This window comes from Pelodiscus sinensis, chromosome 10 (genome assembly GCF_049634645.1).
Source record: "Pelodiscus sinensis isolate JC-2024 chromosome 10, ASM4963464v1, whole genome shotgun sequence".
In the NCBI taxonomy this organism is placed as follows: Eukaryota; Metazoa; Chordata; order Testudines; family Trionychidae; genus Pelodiscus; species Pelodiscus sinensis.
Window position 1 is genome coordinate 49,133,707 of NC_134720.1, and position 19,278 is coordinate 49,152,984.

The 19,278-nt window shown below is 46.0% G+C and overlaps 1 protein-coding gene across 5 annotated transcripts in view; it reads left to right on the forward strand.

Moving 5' to 3' along the window:
- ABCC5 (ATP binding cassette subfamily C member 5) overlaps positions 1 to 19,278 on the forward strand; it is an 87,713-nt gene that overhangs the window by 40,297 nt on the left and 28,138 nt on the right. For 3 of the 5 annotated variants that reach the window (XM_075938121.1, XM_075938122.1, XM_075938123.1), the window contains 10 exons: positions 2,902 to 3,049; positions 3,960 to 4,108; positions 4,977 to 5,084; positions 8,537 to 8,887; positions 10,968 to 11,039; positions 11,562 to 11,686; positions 13,720 to 13,792; positions 14,430 to 14,633; positions 15,349 to 15,492; positions 18,217 to 18,319. In XM_075938121.1, coding sequence (XP_075794236.1) covers positions 2,902 to 3,049; positions 3,960 to 4,108; positions 4,977 to 5,084; positions 8,537 to 8,887; positions 10,968 to 11,039; positions 11,562 to 11,686; positions 13,720 to 13,792; positions 14,430 to 14,633; positions 15,349 to 15,492; positions 18,217 to 18,319 — 1,477 coding nt within the window. Of the gene's footprint in view, positions 1 to 1,369; positions 1,389 to 2,901; positions 3,050 to 3,959; positions 4,109 to 4,976; positions 5,085 to 8,424; positions 8,888 to 10,967; positions 11,040 to 11,561; positions 11,687 to 13,719; positions 13,793 to 14,429; positions 14,634 to 15,348; positions 15,493 to 18,216; positions 18,320 to 19,278 lie in introns of those variants that run through there. The other 2 variants (XM_075938124.1, XM_075938125.1) reach the window with 2 other exon arrangements.

The window sequence follows — 19,278 nt, forward strand, 5'->3', positions numbered from 1 at the left end:
CAAACCTGTGGTTCTGAGCCTTAAATACATAAGACAGTCTCTCCATCTGTGAACCACGAAGACCTTTCCATTGCTCCGTAACAATGGAGCTAACCTAATTAGGACAAAGTGTTCAGTGCCTAGAGGAGGAAGTGTTATTGTCCAAGTGGGACTGTTTGGGGAAAGAGTGACCAAGAAACTAGACCGGGGAGGGAAATAATTTTTAGAAGGGGGCCACTTCGGAAATTTCTGAAATGGCTCCAGGCCACCCCAGAAAGGGCGGGGCCTTAGGTGGAAGGATGGGTGCTAGTAGGCTTCTTGTGCTTCCCCCGCCCCACACACCCTGATTGGCCTGGGTTGGGAGACCCTGAAAAATCTTCCTCCTTCCTCTCCTGCCCAGCCTCCTAGAGAGAAATGCCAGCTGTTTTAAAACAGTTGGCAGTTCCCTGTAGGCGCTTAGCAGGAAGAGACCTCATGCACTCTCTCTGCCCCCAGCCCCTGATTGGCCTGGGGGCAGGGTAGTGCGCAAAGTATTGACAGAGTGAGATGTCTGAGGACATGGATACCATCCTGCCTTGCATCTGATTAGTAAACTTGCTAATTATATATATTTGGCCACTGTTGTACAGTAGTTTTGCTATAAGATTTGGTGTACTAAAGAAATGGCTCATGCATGTGCAAGGCCCAAGGGATAGAGAATATGTTGGAGAATATTTTATTGCCCTTATATAAATCCATGGCACACCCACATCTTGAATACTGTGTACAGATGTGGTCTCCTGGCATTAGAAAAAGTTCAGAAAAGGGCAGCTAAAATGATTAGGGGTTTGGAACGGGTCCCATAGGAGGAGAAATTAAAGAGAGTAGGACTTCTCAGCTTGGAAAAGAGGAGACTAAGGGGGGATATGATAGAGGTCTATAAAATCATGAGTGTTGTGGAGAAAGTGAATAGGGAAAAGTTATTTACTTGTTCCCATAATATAAGAACTAGGGGCCACAATGAAATTAATGGGCAGCAGGTTTAAAACAAATAAAAGAAAGTTCTTCACACAGCACACAGTCAACCTGTGGAACTCCTTGCTTGAGGAGGTTGTGAAGGCTAGGTTTATAACAGGGTTTAAAAGAGAACTAGATCAATTCGTAGAGGCTAAGTCCCTTAGTGGCTGTTAGCCAGGATGGGTAAAGAATGGTGTCCCTAGTCTCTGTTTCAGAGGGTGGAGATGGATGGCAGGAGAGGCGATGGCTTGATCATTCCCTGTTTGGTTCACTCTCTCTAGGGCACTTGACATTGGCACTGTCGGCAGACAGGACGCTGGGCTGGATGGACCTAAGGCCGTTCCTATGTTACGTTCTTCTGTTCTTGGCCCGGAAGGGAATGAGTTGAGGAGTATGGGATGTAGATGTGTTAGGTACCTTGTATTCTTCTGATGCAAGAGTTTTTTAGTTGTGGTTAGTCTGTATTTGTACTTGAGGGATGTTAAAGAAATCTTGTTCTGTTAAATATTAGTAAAAGCACTGACAGCCTTTCGGAAATTTGAATAAAGCTAACTTGTTTGAGTATAAAACTAGAGAGAGCCTAGCGTTCAGTGCATTTTTTGCTTGCTGAATGGAGTGGGATGCTCTGAAAGGGCATTTCCAGCTCATCACTTTTGTCAAGGATGGTGTTAGTTAGTTATAAAGTCCAGTGTCCTGTCTTCCAACAGTGGCCAGTGCCAGGTGCCCCTGAGGGAATGAACAGAACAGAGAATCATCAAGTGCTCCACCCTCTGTCGCCCATTCCCAGATTCTGACAAGCAGAGTCTAGGGACACCATTCTTATGGACCTGTCCTCCGTGAATTTATCTAGCTCTTTTTTGAACCTTTGTCCTCTTATGGATTAGGGATGTGTTAGGGTGCGTACTCCCCACCGTGCCTCAGTTACCCACCGACTGTCTTCATCTAGCCTATCTCAGGGCAAGCTGCAGTCTGTACGGGCCGCTCATCACCGGCACCAGATGTATCTCTGCTGCCCCGCTTACCTGGGCTGCGTTGCTACCACCCTCCAAGCCCCGGGCCTTGCCCCAGGCCCTACAGCCACGGAGCACGTTAGCCGACACTCCGCTAGCCCTTCCTGGCTGCCCCAATACTGTTCTCCTTCCTGGGAACTTCCTCCATTGCCAGCTCTTCACTGCTCTCCCCTCTCTGAAGCAAACTGTACTTCTTTATATAGCCCCCAGCTGGGCTCTCATTAGCCTTAATGGCCTCAGCTGAGTCTTTGCTTTCAGCCCCTGCTCTGGGCCTGAGTTTTGCCCCTAAAGGGCCAGTGCAGGGCAGGGGCCCTATCACAGGATGTTAAATTTAGATTAATGGGCTAATCAAATAGTCGATGCAATTTGCATTGACTGTCCAATTAGTCAATAAGGGCACCTCCATCTTTAAAGTAACCCCCCAGGGCTGCTGCTGCACTTCAGAGGCGAAAGTGCTGCGGGGAGAACGGGGCCAGTGGGAGACTCAAGCAGTCCCCCACTGGCCTGGCACTGCCCGCAGCATTTCAGAGCGGCAGCGCTGCTGACCCTGGGCTCCATGCAGGGTTCCCAGCTGACCCCGAGCTCCATGCGGCGTTGCCGCTTTGAAACGTTGCGGGCAGCCTGGCCCGGCTGCACATGGCGTTTCAAAGCAGCAGCACTGCGTGGAGCTCAGGGCCTGGTCCCGGGCTCCACACGGTGCTACCACTTTGAAGCACTCCCTGCGTTCTCTCTCCCCCTCCCCCCCCTTCCCCTTGCTGCCTTTTATAGAGGCAACAGGGGGGGTGGAAGTGACTAGTTGTGCACATCCCTATTACTGATGTCTTTTTGTCAGTCTACTTGCTTTCGTCTAGTTAGGGGAATTAGATGCATTTGCCATTTTTGAGTTGCTGCTAAGATGTGTCTCTCCTTGTTTCAGATGTTTGTATCACGGCTCACAGCTTATTTCAGAAGAAAATGTGTGTCGGTGACTGATGAGCGTGTGCAGAAGATGAATGAAGTTCTTAACTATATTAAATTCATTAAAATGTATGCCTGGGTCAAAGCATTCTCTCAGAATGTTCAAAGTAAGTATAGACACTCTGTAAACACATCACCCAGCCCCATCCTCATGGGCTCTCCCAGCTCATTTCAGTAGCTGCTCCTGCATGTGTCATCCCTCCCTCAGATGTCCTTTCATTTTTGTTAACAATGGGCTGACATGGCGCTCTCTGTTCCAACGTCTCACCTTGCTGTTTGTGGGTTCTCTTTAATGCTTGGGCGTAAAGTGCTTTATTAATGTTGGGCTGGCTTCTACTATGTGCACTAATTTTGACTGACCTAGTACAAATTGGTCAGTTTTGAAATGTAATAAGAGTGATCCAAATTCCAGCCTCACTGAGCTATGTTTCCACTTCGTCCCTCTGTAAAGGAAGCACTTTCTAGAACATGAGTAATGCTGAAGCGGAAGGAGTTCTCTCTTACTCATAGGCTACGTCTACACTGGCATGATTTTCCGGAAATGCTTTTAACTGAAAAGTTTTCTGTTAAAAGCATTTTCGGAAAAATCGCGTCTAGATTGGCAGGACGCTTTTCCGCAAAAGCACTTTTTGCGGAAAAGCGTCCGTGGCCAATCTAGATGCAGTTTTCCACAAAAAAGCCCCGATCGCCATTTTCGCGATCAGAGTTTTTTGCGGAAAACAATACTGTGCTGTTTACACTGGCTCTCTTGCGCAAATGATTTGCACAAGAGGGCTTTTGCCCGAATGGGAGCAACACAGTATTTCCGCAAGAACACTGACGATCTTACATGAGATCGTCAGTGTTCTTGTGGAAATAGCTAGCAAGTTTTTCCGCAAAATCAGGTGATTTTGCGGAAAAACTTGCCAGTCTAGACACAGCCATACTGTTCCCAATGCATTGATTATACCTGCTGCATTTATATCTGTCTGAATTGTTCCTCAGATGTGCTGGGTTTTTGTTTTTTTGCATTTCTAGAAATCCGAGAGGAAGAACGTAAAATCTTAGAGCGTGCAGGCTACTTCCAGAGTATCACGGTGGGAGTGGCTCCCATTGTTGTGGTTATTGCCAGTGTGGTGACATTCTCTGTCCATATGATCCTTGGTTATGATCTCACAGCAGCTCAGGTAATTGGCTCATCACAGAGTTGGGGATGTTATTTTATAGTATCACTCCTGCAGTAGCTTTCCTTGCTTTAAACTTCCTTGCTTAATCTTTTGTATTCTTAAGTGGGCGCAGTTCAAAATACTCCAGATCTCTTGAGTTTTGGCTGGGCCCCCGGAAGAGAGCATATGATGGATGGCACAGAGTAAAGACAGGTGTTGTACAACCTTCCCATGCACAGGTTGCCCAGTGCTGTTAAGTCCAGGCCAAATTTTCATTTGGGAAGGAGACCAGTATCTTTGTTGTGCAGGCATGTTTTGCACCTGCGTTCTCTTGGAGGGGGGAAACAGGCTTCTGCAAAAAGAAGACTGAGACACTAGACTTTTTTGCTGAAGTTGTGCTGCTGGTTGTAGGAGACCAATTTATCTTCCTTTGGGACGTAAGGCAGAATTTGAAGATCTCTAGATGTTAGAGGCTAAAACTGTGACCTTCAGCACTCTCTAGTTCTTCTGTTTGTGCCATTTCCTATGGAACTGTAAACAACTAGGATAAATCTCTCCATTCTAAAACACTGTGAGGTGAGGACCTTACCTTTTCCTGGTGGCGGGTTCAAGTCCCACCTCCTCTGCCCACCTGGGAGTGGCTGGACAACCAGTTCTCTAAAGCTAGGGAGGTGGTGTGGGATCTTGAGTGGAGGACTAGGGGATACGTATTTGCATGTGGAGCGCAGGTTAGGTATGTTGTATTTAAATGGCTCTTGAATTGCATATCTTTCCTTCCCCAATGGAATGGCCTTAAATTGTTACTGTTGATGGGCCTTAATTGTTGGTGACTTGGAATTGTTAGTGGATGCTACAGCCAAACAGTTTTATTTTGTCTGTCCTGTGTTAGGCTTTCACAGTGGTCACAGTCTTCAATTCAATGACTTTTGCTCTCAAAGTAACACCTTTTTCTGTGAAGTCTCTATCAGAGGCGTCGGTGTCTGCTGACCGATTTAAGGTGAGTGGTCTTTTGGCTATATACTTTTATCCTTAAGTGTGGAGCATCTCTTACAGTACATGAATGCAGTTGACTATGCTATGAAACGATTTTAATGCCAAGGCTATTTTGGAGTGGGCTGGAAGTTGTTCTGTGGGTATTGTGTATTTCTTACCCCCTGCAGAAAGGATATAAAACTTCATACTCGGGATTTAAGCCAATCTCATCCTGTTAAGAGTTAAGATGAGACTATCTAGGGGAGCAGGCCATCTTGCATCAGATGACGGCAGGATTTCTTGCATCTTCCTGTGAAGCACTGGTGCTAGACACTGTTGGAAACAAGATACTGGACTAGGTGGACCATGCTTCTTATCTAGTACAGCTGTTCCTATGCTATCTTTTAAGAGCAGCCTCATAGAGGAGAATGGATTATCTCTAGAACTCAGCCGTATATTTCCTCAGTGAAGCCCTGCTTGTGTTACTGGTGCAGAGGGACTTTCCAAGAACTGGGGATACATTTTTATTTGTCATTTTAAAAAAAAGTTTGAGGTATTGATATTCTATTCCATTAGAGCATCTGAAGAGTCATCTTAACATCCAAGGGGTAAGTCTTTAGTGAGCATATCTGTGTCTGTCACTAGGATCACTTTTGGATTTTACTGCCTTGGTTTTTAAATGATTTAAGGTCCTTTGATCACTTCTTTCTCTGCTCCTTGAGACTGGGCCCAAACTAAAATATCTGGACCTATATACTAGGGAAGTAAAATCCTGGTTTAATTGTGAGGTTCACCTGATGTTTAACTGGGTAACTGACTAAAGTGGGATCCAAGCTGTGGACCCCTCCAGTCTGGTTGAAGTTGCCTGCAACAGCGTGGAGGAGCTGGGTGCTGGCTGCCAGCCCCACTCTGGGGCAGAGACTGTCACTGGCTCCTCGCCATCACTGGAGCAGCTCCTTCCTGCGGGATGCTCGGGGTCCCCAGGGAGGGCGGCTGATCTGGACACAGGAGCAGCCCCTGTCCATGGTAGGGCTGGAGCAGCCCCCTGCCTGTCTGACTAGTATCCTGTCACCAACAGTAACCAATAGCAAGCGCTACAGAGGAAGGTACAAGAAAGCCTGTAATGAAGAATAAGGGAATGTGTCATCCTAACATCTGTCAGTTATTGGTGGCCCTGTCACCCATCTGTCCCATGATCTGTGTAGCTCTACATGGCGATGTTTTTTGGCCATACAGTACTACCAATACATGTCTAATTTGCTTAGGTGGTGGTTCTAATCTAAACCTTTTTTATTAGTAAAGGTTTGCAGCTAGAGAGAAGAGCGTAATGGATCTAAAGATAGTGTGTGTATGTGGAGTGGGAATGGAATAGGAGAGAGTAGCGACTTTCTCTTTCCTTGCATATGAAGTACTAGATGATATGGGGTCTTGCTTAGGTTCTTAATTTTTGTTTTTCTTCATTGCAATCATTGCTCTGGGCTGGAGATGAGGGGTTCAGTATGCAAGCTGTCCCAGGGAGAGAGGACTACCCTATTCCTCTCTCATCACATAAGGTTGGGGCCAGGTGAGAAGTGCTTCTCTGTGTCTGCTGAAGCTCCAGCAGGCACAGCTGAGGGAGGGATGCATGTTCCCCAGCTGAGGGACAGACACACTTAAAAGTAGATAGCTTTCCCTTTCTCTACCCCTGGTCCCTGCTATCCCAATGGCTTGTAGCTGTCTCGGTCCCTATCTCTGGCCCCTTGCTGCCCCCTGTTGTCATTATACAGTATAACTGTCCCTGCTTCTCATCCCATATCCCTGCTGCCCTCAAGTGGTCATTATATAGCAGAGTCCTCCCTTTCCATTATGAGAACCGATCCCATACCAGGCTCATCTAATTTTCCTGGCACAACCAAATCCTTACCTTGCTCCAAGTTATAAGAGGAAGCTTCATACCAAATGTGGTGGTGTTAGCTTTTGCCATTTAGGAGGAGTTCTTGAACAGGCGGATAGGCAGACAAACTCTTTCAAATGTATAGTAGACATGTAGTTGTCAGGGACAAAGCCTCAGGTTTCTCTGCGCTTTAATACTAATTGCCATGAGGAAAATGCCTAACCTAAAGTGGTGGTTGCTTAGATAGATAGATCTATATACATGTGTCATGAAGAATTACGGGAATAAAATAGAACCTTGTAATTGGTCTAAACTAAATCTAAGGCAGTAGACTTTCAGTTCAGATCACAGAAATACTCCTCCCTCAATCTCGTGTGTGCTCTCTCCAGTGCAGACTCCCTGGATAAGACAGATCTGTTTGATTTCTTAGATGGTTACACAGTTCTAGGCTTTTAATATCTCGCTGACTTTTCCATACAAGACGGTGTATCCCAAAATCTGCATACTGTGATGTCTGTTAGATGGATGTCATGTATTAAAGGGCATGAAAGAAGCCTGTGCATAAGTACAATCAGTGCAATCTACACTGGAATACTTGGGAAATCCAAAGGCTTGTGAGGCACTTTCTTCATTTGAATCTCATTTTGAATCACCCTAAAATCAGGCTGTCTTAAATTCAAAAATACCAAAGGGAGTGTCTCTTTGTGATGAGGGGAGGGAATGAGGTCATATCACTCAAGATCTTTGATGCTCCTGCACCGACAGATGGGCAGAGAGGGTGGCATGCTGGCTGTCGTATTACCTACAAATACAGATGTAGCTGACTACTTGGCTTTCTAATATGTTTGAGGTTTTCTTGCAGGTGCATGATTCAGAGGGGTGACTCATGAGTAGTAGCGTGAATCATGTTAAAATGGCCATAATTAAAAAGAGCCTGTTCAGTTCAAAATGCAGTTTTATCTAATTGAAAGCTATTTGTTTATCATGTGGGTTTGGTAACTGAACTGTGCTGACGAATCTCTACAGAATCTATTATTGTAGTGATGGATGTGGTGGAAAACTATACAGTGGACGTAACGTTAGTTATTACTGCTACACATTCCCAAGCCTTCACAAATGGGCCAACTTTGTTTCAGATGAATTTTTCCAGTAGAAAGTGTACTTCTTCAGCAAGTGGGTAAAATAAGCCACCCCATCCTCCTAATTATGGGGAATGCCTGTAAGGAGTTGGTGTCCATCTGAGCACTTCTCCTTCATTTTTATGCCCTCTATCATGCCTTTTATCTTAAAATATAAGGCAAGTAACTGCAAATACCTTTAAAAGTACTAACCTCCCTTCTTGCTCCCCCCCTGCATACAAATCAGTGACCCAAATACAATAATTCTGCCAAAGTTTTACTGTATTGAAAGCTTCCACCACATTCAGGAATGCCCAGGCCCTTTAGCAGGCCTGGAGTTAGTTTACACTAATGAGCTACCTTTTGCTCTTCAGCTTCCTCCCACTGTATAGCCTGATGTGTTTTGCTGCGTGAGTGTGCCATAGCCTTGTCCCCCAGTCTTGACCAGATGTCTCATCTTTACACCTCTCTCACAACTCCTATCAGAGTTTGTTTCTAATGGAAGAGGTTCATATGGTAAAGAAAAAACCATCCAGTCCTCACATCGCGATAGAGGTGAAAAATGCTACCTTGGCTTGGGACTTCTCCCACGCCAGTGTCCAGAGCTCACCAAAGCTGACCCCTAAAATGAAAAGAGACAAGAAGGTCACCAAGGGCAAGAAAGAGAAAATGAAGCTACAACATGAGGGACCACAAGCAATGCTGGCTGAGCAGAAGGGACATCTTCTGGTGGACAGTGATGACCATCCTAGCCCTGAGGAGGAGAACAAGAATATCCATCTGGTTAACTTTCGGCTTCAGAGAACCCTGTACAATATCGACCTGGAGATTGAAAAGGTGAGGAGGAAAGTCTATAGCATATTTGCAAGAGCCCCTCCCCTCCCCCTTGCCTGGCACTCCTGTGGGAAGGGCAGTGCTTAATTTGCATTAAATTCATAGAATCATAGGACTGGAAGGGACCTCGAGAGGTCATCGAGTCCAGCCCCCCGCCCTCAAGGCAGGATCAAGCTCCGTCTACACCATCCCTGACAGATGTCTATCTAACCTGTTCTTAAATATCTCCAGAGAGGGAGATTCCACCACCTCCCTTGGCAATTTATTCCAATATTTGACCACCCTGACAGTTAGGAATTTTCTGCTTCCTAAATGGAGCAGATTAGCGTTGCGATATCTTTCTAACATGCTGGTGCAGCCTGTGGCAACAGTAAATTATAGTCTGTAATGCTCCAACTTGATCCAAGCAGTTGTGCCACTTTTATCAACCTGGATCATTGCAAACTGGTCCCCTTAGTTGCTAGAGACAACGTTGTAGAATGCTGGGCTCTGTCATTCCTGCCATGGGCTCAGTAAAGGTTTTGTTTTCAGCATGGTGTTGGTCATGAGCGAGCCATTACATATGCAGAGAACTTAACATGGCCGCAAGGGTCTTCAGCACAAAAGTTATTTTCTTAAGTTGTCTGTAACTTTGCAGGTGTTCACTTAAACTGAGGGACTTGTGCATGGGAAAGAATGGAATGCTGTGGTTTAGCATAGCACAGGTGTTTCGCTGAAACACATGTAGTCCCCTGTTGTACTGCAGTAGAAGGTTACAGAGGAACTTACAGATGCTCTGAGCACCGGAGGTTCTACTTCAAGATGGGTAAAAGTACAATAATGTTGAACAAAAAAAATCAATATGAATCCAGAGTGCATTTAATAAATGGGTTTTTTTTTATATTTCTACAGAGCTACTTATAGAAAAACTCAGAAAATCCTTTTGTGTAGTCCCATGGGAGTGCATTTTAAACCCTGTGACTTAGACAACATGACCACATAGTCATAAGGAGTTCTCGGTAACTTTGAAAGAAGACTAAATTGATGTGTGATAGTATAAAGCTACATTATTGGAAAAGCATACGTACAAGAATCCAGTAGTGTTCTTTTCTAGTACCTGCACCTGACAATTTGTTTAAACCAATACTTTATATTTTTGTTCTCCGGTAATCAGAGTAATTCTGACACATTCATTGGGCATTTGATGTAGGTGTCAGAAGGACTTTCCTTGATAAGCACCATTCAGCACTTTTAAACTGTTGACTGGGACTCATATACGACTAATGCTTAGAGCTGGCAGTTAGTTAGAAAGATTTCTCGGATCCCATCCTTTTTCCAATTTGGAGCCAAGGTAAAATGACTCCCTACTGCCCATTTCCGAGTGTGTTTTCCAGTCTATTGTTAAAAATTCTAAATGATAAGCTTCCAAGCTCTTCCTAGAGAGGCTGTTTCTAAACCAAATCTCTCTCAAGATCAGGAAGGTATCTACTTGATCGCTTAAATCTCTCTTCTTCCAGGATTCCTGATTTATGTATTGCATTGAACATCTGTATTCACTCTTCAGTGTTAAACTGGTACCATATTAAGAGAGAGTTATTTTTTTCCTCCCCTCCCACTTAGTTATCTCTTTGTAAAAGTTTGGCTAAGTTAATTTTTCCTTGTAAGTCAGTTCCTTCAACCCTTTGGTCATTTTAGGACTGATCCAACACTCACTGAAGTTAGCGGAAAGACTCTGTTTGGATCAGGCAGCCCGTCAGGACTCTGTTCAGTCAAGCAATATCTTTCTGGTATTGTGGTGAATTCCGCATTTTACATTTGGTTGTATCAGAGTCCTATGGCGAGGAACTGGTTATCTGTCTGCACACAGAGGAAAGCTTAGTGGCTCAGGGCATCTGCCTTTCATATTCACTCAAATTTTGTTTGCTGATGGAAAGTATTCACCAATTAGAATGAGAGATTGACCAGGTCTAGCCTTCCTCTCATCTAATATACCCATTTCTATTAGCTTTAGTGTTCAATCCCTTTTCTCTGTTTGAGGTACTGCAGATTGTCTAGGTGGGTTGAGTAATGTGTTACCAAAACTCATATTTTTTTTCTGTTTTAGGGGAAACTTGTTGGGATTTGCGGCAGTGTGGGGAGTGGAAAAACCTCCATTATATCAGCCATTTTAGGACACGTAAGAATGTATATTTTTATGGTTTCTCCCTTTTTTTCTTTGCTGGGATCTTCAGCTGTTTAATTCGTCTCACTCCATTTGATTAATCTGACCTATAGTTTCAATTGTACACTGATCAAACAGATAACATTTAGGTTACAGTCTTAAAATGTCTATAATCCATAAGATGAAAGCTTTCTGGGTTGTTCAACAGATTTTCACAAGAACAGCTTCTTCTGCTTTCCTTGGGAATTGCAAGCGCTGAACCATTTGGAAGATCTAGCTACTTCATTTAGGTGCCTTACTGGGCCCTGAGCCCTTGTGGCAATCAATCCATGTATGTGCAGTATTTGAAATTCAAGCTCCCGAGAAGTTCAGAATAAACATATGGCATTTTATGTGGCACCTTCAAAAACAAACACACACTGGATCTTTGAGTTGCATTCTGTGCAGGTTCTGCTTTTTTTCTTGTTCGATGCAGAGGGATTCACACACATGCTCCTGGAGCAGTATAATTTCAGTACCTTCTGTCTTGTCTTCTAGATGACCCTGCTGGAGGGTAGCATTGCAGTGAATGGGACTTTTGCTTACGTACCCCAGCAGGCCTGGATTCTCAATGCTACACTGAGAGACAACATCCTTTTTGGGAAGGACTTTGATGAAGAAAGGTTTGTCAAGTAGAACACTTGGCTGGTTCTGCAAGCTTAGGGATTCTCAGGCCAGCATCAGGAAAACTGGTGCTGGGTGGACTTACACCTCCCTGCCCAAGACACCTGCAGCAGAGGGGGAAGTTCATTATGACAGATGCCAGTCGGTGTTTCTATACCCATCCTCTCTAGGATGGCAGTTTAACTCCCTCTAAAACACTGAGGTCTCCTGGTAGCTGTTGCCGTGGCAAGATGCTGGATTGGTACACTCTGTGGCTTCCTTAGCCATGCTCTCTTCCTACCAAAGCAACATCTGCTCATGCTTTAATGGTCTCTTTGAATGTGGGGAAGGCCACAACTTTCCACCTCAGGGATCTTCCCAGAGTCTGTGCTTGCATAGCCTCTCAAGTGAATTTGGCTTCTCTTCACTGTGCTTCTCCTAGTGCTTCTGAAATTGATCCCAAAGTATTATCTGCTATTTACTCATGAGGCAGATCAATAGTTCTTCTTGTCTGGGAGGCATTTACCTAGGCAGCTCCTGGCCTGCAGGTTCTTGTGTCAGACTCCCTGCCTTCCATAGTCCCAAGTTGCTCAAAATGGCTTGCTGCTCCATGTGGCTCTCTGCTCCAGGTGTGGGGGAGGAGAGAATTGATTTCCCGGCTACTGTGTACATGTGCGCACACACCTGATTAGAACGCACATGAACACCACATCTCAAAGAACAATACAGGCAGTCCCCGACTTAGTTACGAACGGGGCTCCCCCGGAGGACACGGACTGCGGGACCTCGTGGTCCTGCCGCCCGTGTACTCCGGGGCTTTCTCCGCGTCTCCCTGGTCTGCAGACCAGGAAGATGCGGAGCAAAGCCGCGGGGGGGCTCGGGCAGCCCAGGCACGCCTGGGCTGCTCCGCTGCCGGCTTCCCCGAGGCTTTGCGAAGCCGCGGAGGGGCTCGGGCAGCGAGGCATCCCAGGCACGCCTGGGCTGCTCTGCTGCTGGCTTTCCCGAGGCTTTGCCCGAGCCTCCCCCCCCCCCCCCGCGGCTTCGCAAAGCCTCGGGGAAGCCGGCAGCGGAGCAGCCCAGACGCCCCGCGGCTGTCCCGCTGCTGGCGTCCTCAGAGGCTTTGCTCCCCATCTCCCTGGCAGACCAGGGAGACTGGGAGCAAAGCCGCGGAGGACCCAGGTGGCGGGACCGCGGTGCGTCTCGGTCCACCGCCCGCGTCTTCCTGGTCTGCTGGGGTCGGGGAGGGGGGGCGCAGCTAGTACGCCCCTCCCCCCCAGCAGACTAGGCTTTTCTCCAGACGCCTGTGGCAGAGCAGCTGGGGTGCTGCCGGTTGGTCCCGCAGCGCCGCTCTGGGCGCTACTGGACCAACCCGGCAGCACCCCAGCTGCTCTGCCCCAGGCGTCCTGATTCAGCCGCTGCTGGTCAGTTTCAGCAGTGGCTGAATCAGGACGCCTGGGGCAGAGCAGCTGGGGTGCTGCTGGGTTGGTCCAGTAGCACCGAGGAGCGGCGCTACTGGAGCAACCCAGCAGCACCCCAGCTGCTCTGCCCCAGGCGTCCCCAAGTCAGCTTCTGCTGAAACTGACCAGCGCTGACTACAGGAAGCCCGAGGCAGAGTCGCTCTGCCCCGGGCTTCCTGGAATCAGCTGCTGATCAGTTTCAGCAGCAGCTGACTTGGGGACTCCTGGGGTTCTTAAGTTGATTCTGTATGTAAGTCAGAACTGGCGGTCAGTTTCAGCAGCGGCTGAATCTGGATGCCAGTTTCGACTTACATACAGATTCAACTTAGGGACTGTAGATTTGTTCTTATCTTGTACGTAACCCGGGGACTGCTTGTAGTTATGAGAAAGTGAATGACTGTTTCTTAATTAGCGACAAGGAGTCCTGTAGCACCTTATAGACTAACAGATGTATTCGAGCATACGCTTAATTGTTTCTTAATTGTTCAAAGTCACAAGATTGTCTGGTGTTTGTGTGGGAATCAAAATAATGCTCCATTAGTAAGGTACCCTCGTAAGTTCCAGCGCTCACAGCTTGTCTTGTCTGTATTCTTTAGATACAACACTGTGCTGAATGGCTGCTGTTTGAGACCAGACCTAGCCATCCTACCTAACGGGGATCTGACTGAGGTGAAACTCCTGGGGGTGATAAAATAGTGATTGGGATGGTAGAGTAAAATGTTAGCCTGGCATGCTGTATTGTGGTTGGGTCATCAGACCGATAAGCTTTTAAATGGATGGGCAAATCCTCTTCTTGCTCCATGTGAAACATACAATTCTAGATCCTGGACAGTATGGAGACTGATTACTCCATGTTTTTTAACTTAGCAGTGTTGGCAGTGTGGGAATTTTTCACTGTGCTGGGAATTTGTTTCCTTAGAACGAGACCTTTTAAAACTTGGATGATAAATAATTAATAAAACACCATAGTCTCCTCTGGCTATTTAATAGGAATGTTTCAAGCATGTTAGTGTTAGAAATGTTCACTTTAAGTTTCCTTTTGCAACAAATAAGTCCCCTAAATCTTAGTGTGACCCATTCACTATTACTCCATTAACTGTTTCAGAGAGGTAGCCATGTTAGTCTGTTTCAGCAAAAACAACAACGAGTCTGGTAGCATTTTAAAGATGAACAGCTTTATTAGGGTGCTAGAGCACAGCTGTATTAGTTAATTCCATTTACTGTATTAGTTACACCAGGGATGAATTTGGCCTCGGGTCTTGTGGTAAATGTTTCCAAATGTAATAACTTTGTGCATATAATACAGATTGGTGAAAGAGGGGCTAACCTGAGTGGAGGCCAGCGGCAGAGGATCAGTCTCGCTCGAGCCCTGTACAGTGACAAGAATATTTATATCCTCGATGATCCTCTTAGTGCCTTAGATGCACATGTGGGAAACCACATTTTTAACAGTGCAATAAGGAAGCATCTGAAGTCAAAAACGGTCCTGTTCATCACCCATCAGCTTCAGGTACAGTATCCTCTATGGTTCCTTTCTTGGATCTCCTCTAATTGTTCAGTTAGAAAGCTTTTTGGTTAGTCACTTTGGCCTTTTACTTTGTATTCCTGTGCTCTGGTCTGTTAAACTGTGCAGCCTCAGGGAGAAGGTGTAAGTTTTTATTTGTGTGTTGTACACAGAGCATTGGCAGAGAGATAAATAGGTGGTGCTGCTTGATAGGGGGCTAATAGGAGCTGGAAATGCTTGGCTGAAGATGAGTCTGGGAGAGGGGCGACCTGCTTGAAAGCAACTTTTCTACTAACCTGAATACTGAAGTGTATAAAGCCAGTTTATCATTATAGAATACATGGGGATATACAGCCGTGTATTCATGATATCTGTGAATCCAGCTAAGTGTTGTAAATAAATTGTACTCTTGAGACTGGGTTCTTGCCACCTTTTCTGCTCAGAAAACACCATTGTAACTGGTATGTCACAACTTGTAGCGTTCAGGCACCCTGAATGCATCTCCCCGACATTGTGCAGAAAGTCTCTGTTCAGTCACTTAAGCTGTGTGTTGTATGTATGGTGGACATAACTGCAGTGCTCTAGTTTTAGTGCAGGGTTCTTACCAGTCCAGTGTGTACTGTTAAGAGGCTGGCTGAATAGAATACTGAAAAGAATGTGAGGGTTTGTTTTTTGACAATCTGAGGTAATGAAGCCATGTTCTCTCTATCTTTGTCTCCAGTACCTTGTTGATTGTGATGAAGTAATCTTCATGAAAGAAGGCTGTATCACCGAAAGAGGAAGCCATGAGGGACTGATGAACTTAAATGGAGACTATGCAGCCATTTTTAATAGCCTGCAGCTGGGAGAACCACCGCATATTGAGGTACTCCACTCCATTTTTTAAATAGCATGACAGGGGCCTGTGCTTAGTCACTTGAAAGAGGGCAGGAAAATGACTTGGTTTGTTGATTTGGCAGGTCAGTCTCCTGCAGGTCATTTTCTATTGGATTGGCACTTTGTAATAAATAGTATCGTGGTCCCTGTTCTAGAGATGAGATCTCTTATTGCAGTCCTGTCCCTGAACTAGTTTATCTCATGTGGAAGTAAGGCACCAGTTTACGCTGTGGTTCAGAAAGGAGTTTGCCTATCCCCTTGCTTACTGTGCACTTCATTTTTAGAAGGCGTCTTCCTCAGTTAGCTCAACTTACTCCAGTTCTTAAGTTTAAGATATTTCTTTCTGGCTTCTGACGCATTTTTCCAGCCTGAGAGGACTGAGACACAACAGAAGTGACATGACTTGTCCAAAAGTCCTATTCAGCAGAAGGCTGGAATTTCACTCCAGACATGTCTTCCTCTGATTGAAAATGGCACCAAAAATGCTACTGGGGACTGCTGAGGAGAAGTTACCATAAATGCAGCTGGATTTGTGTGCTCTACTTGAGTCAAGGGGCCACCCTTGATGCAATTGCAGAAAAGGTTTCAAGCCCTGTAACAGGGAACTGTTGAATGGGAGATGGAGTTTGTCTCTACAGTGTTAACAGTTCTAGCCATTTACCTTTCTCACCCACTGTACCACAGTATTTTCCTCAACAGCCATGCCTGGGAGTTGGCAGTGTTCTTACTTTTTATTGGGAAGCGTTATCTGAACGTTCTGAATTTTTAACCTAAATCAATACCCTTATCTTAATTGAATTAGATTAGAAAAATAATCTGTTGTATTTATCAAGAGGCCGATTGCTTCATGGATTGAATACATGCCTCTTACACACATCAGACTTGAGACATCCTGCTGAGATGGAATTGTGATGTGGCTGGAGATAGGTTTAGTGATAGGAGGGGCTTGATAGGATTTTCTGCTTGACAGTGCTGATGGTAGAGGCAGAGGAATGTAATCCGTTACCTCATGTGGCCTTCCTCAGTGCTGTGAAGATTGTGGTGCTGTCATTTAGAAATTGAAGTGATCATGGTTAATGTGAGATTCTCCAGCTTGCTTGCTTGGCTGGACTCAACTTCCTCGCCATAAGCACCAGCGCGTGGAATGGGCAGTGGATATGTAGCATGCAGGCTGGGAAGGTGGTCCTGAAGACGTGTAAGTTTCAGTGAGGCTGAGCTGAAAATTGAATTGTTCAGTCCCGGAACAGAATGTAGCTTCCGTATTTGGGAGAATGACCCTGGTTCACTCTCTGTGTGTGTGCCTCAGTGTCTGGGGATGTATGGATCTCATTTTGCTCTGTAGTGCTGCTTAGGCCGTCTTGGGAGCAGCTCTGTATCTGGAAGAGACTATTGACAATGACTATACCTACTTGGAAGGAGCTTGGGGAAGTTTCTGAGAGAGATGTCTCAATTAGATTGTAGACTCTTTTGGACAGGGATCACATCCTCCCATGTGCATTAGGGATGTAGAATCCCATTGAATCAGTTAAATGTTGCATTTAATTCAATCCAGCAGGCAGGGTGCCTGGGCTGGAGTGGCCCCCACCTGTGGCGTGGCATGGCAGGCAGGACTGCAGTGACCCCCCACTTCCTGCTCATGGCATGGACAGGTGGCTGCTTGAGTTGGGCAGGGCCAGCTGTGGGTGAACTGGTTACATCCCAACTCTGATCCTGATTGGGGTGGGGTCCTTGGGACATGACCAAGGTACAAATAGCAGCCCAGGCCAATAGGAGGGGAGCACTTACTTATTCATGTATAGAGGTGATGGACAAGTGTTCTTTCCAATGAATGTCCTCTCTGGGTCTGTGCTTTAAGCTACTGGAAGCCTTTGTCCTCCTTGGAAAGCATGTGTTTTGAAAAAGGAATTGTGAATATTGGTGGTTCTGATCTCATTATTGGTCTGAAAAAATAGATGGCTCTAGTGCAGTGGTTTTCAGCCTGTGGCAGAGTCAGGATTAGGGAACTGGTTAACCGATTAAAGGGGGAGGTGGCGGGCAGGAGCAACCTTCCCATCGTGGACACCCTCCCCCTCCAGCCCCAACTGGTTAACCAGAACTGGTAAGCCTCTCCTGTTAAAGCTTACCAGTTAACCATTCACATCCCAAATCAGGACACAGCTGTGGCCCATGTGACATCCACAGAGTAATATATATGTTATGTCAATGTAGCCCACATAAAACAGAGAGCTGCAGATTCAGCCCATAATGTTTTTTCTTCACTCAGTGCACTGTCAACCCGTGGAACTCCTTGCCAGAGGATGTGGTGAAGACTCGGAGTTTAACAATGTTCAGAAAAGAGCTAGATAGATTCATGGAGGTTAGGTCCATCTATGGCTATTAGCCAGGATGGGTAGGAATGGTGTCCTTTGCCTCTGTTTGTATTGAGGTAGGTGACAGGAGAGGGGTCATGTGAGGACTACCTGTTTTGTTCTGTCCCTCTGGGGTATTTGGCATTGGCCACTGTCAGCAGACAGGATACTGGGCTAGATGGATCTTTGGCTTAGAATTATACAGTTCAAGAGACCTCAGGAGGTCATCAAGTACAGCTGCCTGCCCAAGGCAGGACCCATCCTAACCAAATCAACCCAGTATGGCTGTGCTTATGTTTTTAATGGTACATACTAAAGCAACAGTTCTCAACGTAGTTTTCAGTGTAGCTTTTTTCCTCTTACAGAATAATCTAAAGAAGAACACGAGCAGTTCATTAAAGAGACCCCAGGATAAAAGCACCAAAGCAGGGTCTGTGAAGAAGGAGAAAGTGGTGAAAAAGGAGGAAGGTAACTGTGCAATTGACTTTCTGACTTTAATCATAGCCTACGTTAGTGACTCTGAAATGTTTCCTCTCTGGAGCTTTGAGTTCTGAAAGCTGACCCTCAGCTTGCTGCTAGCACATAGGCCAGTGCATTGGTACAGTATCTACTGTATATTTGAGAGAGTTTGTCTGCCTCTCTGTTTTTCTGTCTGTTCATCAAGAACTCCTCCTAAACGGTAAGAGCTGGGACCGCCACATGTGGTGGGCAGCTTCCTCCTTTCATTACTTAAAGCCATAACCCAAGGTCAGGGTTTGGATGTGCCAGGACCGTGGGATGTGCAAGGACAATGGGATTGTTTCTCATAAAACAGAAAAGGAGGGGGTTGCTATATAATGACCACATGAGAGCAATTGGGGATATGGAATGGAGAGCAGGGCAAGTTATGCTATATAATGACCATGGTGGGGGGGGGGGGCATGTGTCTGCAAGGGACCAGAAATGGGGACCAGGACAGCTCTAACCTCATTGAAACAGCAGTGGGCAGGGGTGGAGAAAGGGATCGCTATGAATGTTATACTTGAGCCTGGCTGGGTCCGTCTGTCATGTGTGTTCCCCCAGTTGGGGGACACGCACCCTTTCCCCTGCTGTCAGCTACAGCAGCCCTGGTCAGGCACTTCTCACCTGGACCCAAGCTGCTGCAGTGAGAGAGCTGGGATAGTCCTTTCTCCCCATGACAGCATGCATAGTGAACCCCTCATCCCAAGCCCTACCCGCAAGCAATGATTTAAATAAAGAAAAACAAAAATTGAGTTAAGGACCTGAGCAAGGCCAGTTAAATCTTCTAGTTAGAAATACGAGCTGGTCTGCTCAGCGCTATTCCAATTTAAAGAAGTTGGCGTGCTAAGATTTAATTATCCTGGACATGTGCTGGCTTCAGCTATCAGCAGCCCTAGCTCCCATGTCTCTTCCCTGTGATTGCGAGG